The sequence below is a fragment of the Pogonomyrmex barbatus genome, unplaced genomic scaffold, assembly GCF_055798465.1.
Source record: "Pogonomyrmex barbatus isolate J1 unplaced genomic scaffold, ASM5579846v1 scaffold4, whole genome shotgun sequence".
NCBI lineage: Eukaryota > Metazoa > Arthropoda > Insecta > Hymenoptera > Formicidae > Pogonomyrmex > Pogonomyrmex barbatus.
Genome location: NW_028297138.1, coordinates 4627626 through 4633653, shown reverse-complemented (window position 1 = coordinate 4633653; position 6028 = coordinate 4627626). Strand labels below are relative to the sequence as shown.

At 34.8% G+C, this 6028-nt stretch overlaps 1 protein-coding gene across 2 annotated transcripts in view; it reads left to right on the top strand.

The window, feature by feature from the left end:
- Positions 1-4147, top strand: part of LOC105424951 (dual specificity protein phosphatase 3) — a 24199-nt gene extending 20052 nt beyond the window's left edge. The window contains exons 2-4 of one of the 2 annotated variants that reach the window (XM_089081215.1): positions 1812-1990; positions 2066-2289; positions 3146-4147. In XM_089081215.1, the coding sequence (XP_088937341.1) occupies positions 1812-1990; positions 2066-2289; positions 3146-3216 (474 nt within the window). In that variant the 3' untranslated portion in view covers positions 3217-4147. Of the gene's footprint in view, positions 1-1811; positions 1991-2065; positions 2290-2354; positions 2723-3145 lie in introns of those variants that run through there. The other variant, XM_089081214.1, reaches the window with a different exon arrangement.
- The last annotated feature ends 1881 nt before the right edge of the window (positions 4148-6028 follow it).

Below are 6028 nucleotides of genomic sequence, written 5' to 3'. Positions count from 1 at the left end.
ACACTGACGTTAAATGACGAAAAATGACCTTAAATCATCGTCATAACGTCATGACGTCATCTTGCTACTTATATACTCCAATAACCAAATTTGAAAAGACAGATTATGCGCAAAGTCTGTTATAAATTTCTGATGCCAACAGAGAGCCAACAGATTGCTAACAGATTCTGTAATATCTGACAATACTAGCAAACTGCCAGAAATCGGACAGAATCTGTTGACATTCTGTACCAGCAGATTGGCAACAGAAATCGAGCAGATCCTGCTGTAGTCTGCCGTCAGATTGGCGACAGAAAGCGAGCAGGACCTGCGCAACACAATTTGATGGCAGGATCTGCTGCTAGTCTGCTGACACAGAATGTCAACAGGTTCTGTCAACAGAATGTAAGCAGAATGAGATCTCAGATGAAGTCAGTCTGCTAACATTTTTCTGATTAAATCTGTTTGCCGACATTCTGCTAACTATTTTTGCTGAGTGGGTATATAATTAGATATAATTAGATATAATTATATATTCTTAAATACAATCAAGTTTTTAATGAGTCCATTTTTATAATAAATATGAAAACCTAATATATTTTTATAATATATTTATTATAGTATATTATAGTATATTTATAAGTATATTTATTTATAATACTTATATTTATATGAATCTCATATATGAAATATTATATGAAATATTAAATTTTTCATAAAATAAATGAAGTAAAAGTGTAATTATATTAAACTTAAAATTTTCGTTAAGGATCCTTTATCCTTTATGTTTGATTGAAATTATGTGTTCGTAAATTGTGTATATTCGTATATATGTATGTACGTATAAATCGTATAATATCAATTAAACTCGTAATATCTCGGAAATGTCTCTCGTTTAGATGTTATTACTTATATCTAGTTTGATGCATAATATATTATGTATAAACTTTATATTATAATTTAATGTATATCTTCCTATTTGATAAAGAAATATAGTTTTGTATAATTCAATTTGAAGTTATAAGCACTTTGATATAATTATTTCTAATTAGATATAAACTTTTTCTTCGAAAAAAATTTCAATATAATTTCAATATTTTTACATCTGCAGCGGAGACTGACGCTCTCACTTATCGCGCACTCACTTGCGATTCGTTAGGAAGCCGCGCTCGGCAATGAACAACACCATTTAATAAAACACGTAGGCTTTATTCAAACCAAATTACAATAACAATTCGGCGGACACACGTCCGTACGCCACGAGTCAACGCGCCATTCATCATGTAAATAAAACTGTTGGAGAGCGCTTCGCTTCTACTTCAAACAACGGCTCAACTCCACTCGGCCGCAGAAGACTCGCGCGGACATAACATTAATTTTACATAATTATACATAAAATTATTAATATTTTGATATAATTATATATAATTAGATATAAAGTTTTTACTCGAAAATAATTTCAATATAATTTCAACATAATTTGATATGGAGTTATAAATATTTTGATATAATTCCATATAATTTGTAATATTAATAGATCTCACTATATATAATTATATATAATTATATCTGATATAATATAATTATATATAATTAAATATAAACTTTTTTCCCGGGAATAAAATGCAATATTTAATTTTTGAGAAATAAAAGGATGTCCGTTTAGGAAACATATGTCAATATCAGCAACTTTCGTCTATTGTTAAATAATAATTATAAAATTGAAATAATATATTCTTTATTTTTGATTATTTATAGTTAATAATGTTTGTTATGTATTTATAATGTTTGTTATGTATGCTAATATTTGTTTATGTATCTTGAATTTTCAGATACCATTTGATGAAGAAACCACAGAACATCAATTGACATTAGCTATTTTAACAAAAAGGAAACTTGAATTTAAATCATTACCTGGATTTGATCCTAATCTTGATAATTTACAATATTATTATGCTCAAAAAGAAATTGATTGTGACGAAGTATATTCTGGAATATATATTGGTGACGGGTGAATATAAAAGAAAATAGTATAAAAAAAAATTAGTGATAAAATTAAATCTTTGTATAATTATTTTTTATAAAGTATTACAGCAAAAAACAAGAAATATCTTGAGAAGTTAGGTATAACACATCTATTGAATGCTGCTGAAGGAAAAGGATTTGGATTTGTAAATACAGATAAGAATTATTATGCAGATACAAAGATTAAATATCTTGGTTTGCCAATTAAAGACTTACCTACCGAAGATATTAGTGAATATTTTTATATAGCAGCAAATTTTATTGCTGATGCAGTATCTATCAAAGGTAACTGAACTTTTCTATTAATATTACCTTCGACATCATGTATAAATAAAAATCCATTTTTTTAGGCAAAGCATTCATACATTGCATGCAAGGTATATCTCGCAGTGCTACATGTGTTCTTGCATATTTAATGATAAAGAAAAATATGTTAGCAATCGATGCTATACATTTGGTTCGTACAAATCGAGATGTTCGTCCAAATAAAGGTTTTCTTTGGCATCTAGCACAATTGGATAATCAATTACGTAAACAGCGTTTGCAATTTAATAATGCAATTTAATATCTCCAAGATATCAATATTAAAAATACTTTCTTCATTATTAAGATTGAGTAGTTCGCTGCGATCATATTGGAGTCGTGACGTCATAGGCGAAAAATGACACAATAAAATTTATTGCATTTAATTTGCAAATAAAGAAGTATTTGAACAAAACGACACTTGTGAAAGTAGACGGCTGCTACTCTTTCCTTTCCTGATAATCAATAAATAATATGAAAGGCAAGTAAAATGAAGCCTGTTCAAGCAAAAAATATACGGTTTCTTTCACAGTTGTTGAAAGAAATAAAAAATATGCTTGTACATATTACTGTGATCAAATATAAACGAGATTTTTAAATTTAAACTGCGCGGGTTCATTCTGACAAATATTTTTTTGATTAAGTTGGTAGTACTGTCTTTGACATCTATGTGAAATTTCATGTCATTCTCTTCATTTGTTTAATAGTGAACGCTCGTTTTTGTGAATATCCAAAAGTATTTTTTTTCGATTTTTACGATGTGTGATTCTGTTGGGCAAAGAAATTATATTTTATTTTATTTGCGGAGTGAAATTTCTGCTACTGAAACTACGTTCAGAATGTTGCAGAAGGCTTTTGGTGACCAGGCTTTATCAAGATCAAGAGTATTTGACTGGTATAAAATGTTGAAAGATGGTCGAGAAAGCGTAGAAAACGAACCACATCAAAGATGACCAAAAACATCAACTGATGAACAACACGTGAAGCAAATCAAGGATTTGGTGTTCCAAAATCGTCGATTAACAATTAGAGAACTTGCCGATACTATAAACATTTCATTTGGATCAGTCCAGACCATTTTGAAAGACCATTTGTGCTTGAGAAGAGTCAAATCTCATTTGGTTCCGAAAATATTTAATTTTTTGGAAAAACAGCGTCGCGTTGAAGTGTGTGAAACAATGATTTCTGACTACCAGGACAAGATGAAACGCATAACTGGAGATGCGACTTGAATCTATGCGTACGACCCGGAAACACCCGACCAATCGAGCGAATATCGTGCAAAAGGTGAGGCAAGACCAAAAAGATCGCGCCAAAGTCGCTCAAAAATCAAGGTTTTGTTAACAGTTTTCTTCGATTCGTGGTGTGCATTATGAATTCCTTCCGCCAGGCCAAACTGTCAACAAGGAATATTATTTGAGTGTTATGCGTCGTTTGCGTGAAGCTATTCGCCTCAAGAAGTCAGATTTATGGGCAGACAACTCATGGTTTTTGCACCACGATAATGCGCCATCTCACACTGCACTAGTTCTTCGTGACCATTTCGCCAAAAACTCGACCCATATCGTTCCACAACCACCGTATTCACCTGATTTAGCACCGTGTGACTTCTGGCTATTCAATAAACTCAAAAGACCGCTCCGGGGACACCGTTTTGAATCGATTGAGGAGATACAAGCCGAAACGAAGAAGGTATTGAAGGCTTCCATTCCGGAAGAAGAGTGTTTCGAGGATTGGAAAAAGCGTTGGCATAAGTGTATTGCATCGGGAGGGGATTATTTTGAAGGCGACGAATTTGATTTTGAAGAATAAATAAAGATTTTTCACTCTATAACAAAAATCTCGTTTATATTTGATCACAATAGTATATAACGAAGCGCTCCTCTGCTTCGCACTACTTCGATTCCCCCGACTATCGAGGACCGCCGCTCATCAAGCGGAGTGCGACTTGTTATTGCAAACTGGTGCTTGCGTCAATTTTTCATCTTTTCACACACAATAAGATTCTCCGAAATATTTCGGAAAATCCGAGTTTGGCACATTCGCGGCTGTTTTCGTGGAACGCTCCCCACACCGCGCCGAACACCGCATCACGGAGCTAGCACGCTCCTCACACCGCACCGAATATCGCGTTTGGCAGTTAGCGCGCTATAAAGATTAAATGGCTTTGCTATATGCAAATTTAGTACCTGTTGAAGGAGTTAGGTGTCCTACTGCTCGTACTGAATTCCGAGCTTAGTTTTATAAAATCTGAGATATCTCTGCGAGATAGTTTACTATCTAGGTATAATTGTCCTCTCGAGCTTTGATGCAAAGACGTTTTTCAGATATAAAAGTGGCGTTGGGAGTGTCGCCGCTGCGACTTGCATCCATCGAGAGGATAGGACCATCATCTCTCTGAAATACTGGTCGTGGGGATTCGAGAATATACATGTATATATGTATATTGTAACGTATGTCTATATGTATTTGGCTGAGGTAATATTTTTCGCAAAATAATTACGAATTTTCAAGACTGATTCGTGGTCGAGCTCCGCCATGAGTTCCCTTTTTTCTTCTTTTTATAAAATTAAGATCACCAAGTATAAAGATAATAAAATGAATTATCTCCCCATATCGCATCGAATATCGCGCCAAGGAACGAATACGCTTCCCCGCGCCGCGCCGAATACCACGCCACGAACGAGTACACTCCTCGCACTGAATACCGCACCACCAAATCTTTCTTACTCCGCGATTTTCTTTACCCTGTGGAGGGAAGCCCTCCCCGAGATCGGCCAATCCGAATCCGAAATATTGCGGCCGATCTCGGATAAAAGAAACTTACTCTTCACAGAAATCACTTGTTCTCGGACGCAGCATCGCGCAAGAAAAACCGAGAGATACAGAATTCTAGATCCAAAAGGTGGTTAGAACGTACTGAAATAGCCTCAGTATGGCGAGTGCACTCGACGACGACATACTTTTCCGTTATCTCTCGGAGGAATCTATTCTAAATGGCACTGGAGTGCCCTCCAGCACAGCCGAGTACGCTCGACCGTAGAAACCTCCGCTCCGATCTCCGCTTTCTGAACACCGCCGAGGCGCATAGCCGAGAACGCTCGGTCTCAGAGCATACAAATCCTGATTACTACGTCAGAGCTCTCCCTGACAAAATACCGAACCAGGGTCTCCCTAATGCCGTTGAGTGCTCTTGACGATTACTTCCCAGTACTAGGGTACTCCCTGGCCTGGTCGGGACGCCCGACAGAACGCATCACCGCAGTCAAAGGGATACGAAGAATCGGGGGCTCTCGGTATCCGGTTGTCGGAGTGGCAGCATCCTCGAGACATACATCATCTCGCACGGAAATCAGCTATCCACTGACAGTTTGTAATAAAAACATAAACACCACTTGCACGCCTCATGCTTTATTTCGCGAAAATCAGCAAGTGTTTTTACATAAAAATTTTTTTTATTTAAATAAAATTTTATCATTTATTTTATACTGTTACTTTATAATTCTTTGTAATAAAAACGTAAATTGAGTAAAGTAATTTTGTGATATAAAAATATTTTAAAGCTAAATAATTACCACTTGGGTTAGAAAAAGAAGTTTTTAATGGATAGAAAGATATACATACAATTTGGTTTTTATTATTTTTAAATTAAAGAAACTACTACTTGAGTTTTATTTTTTTAAAACAGTGGTTTATCAAATCTTTTATACGATTGAAATAT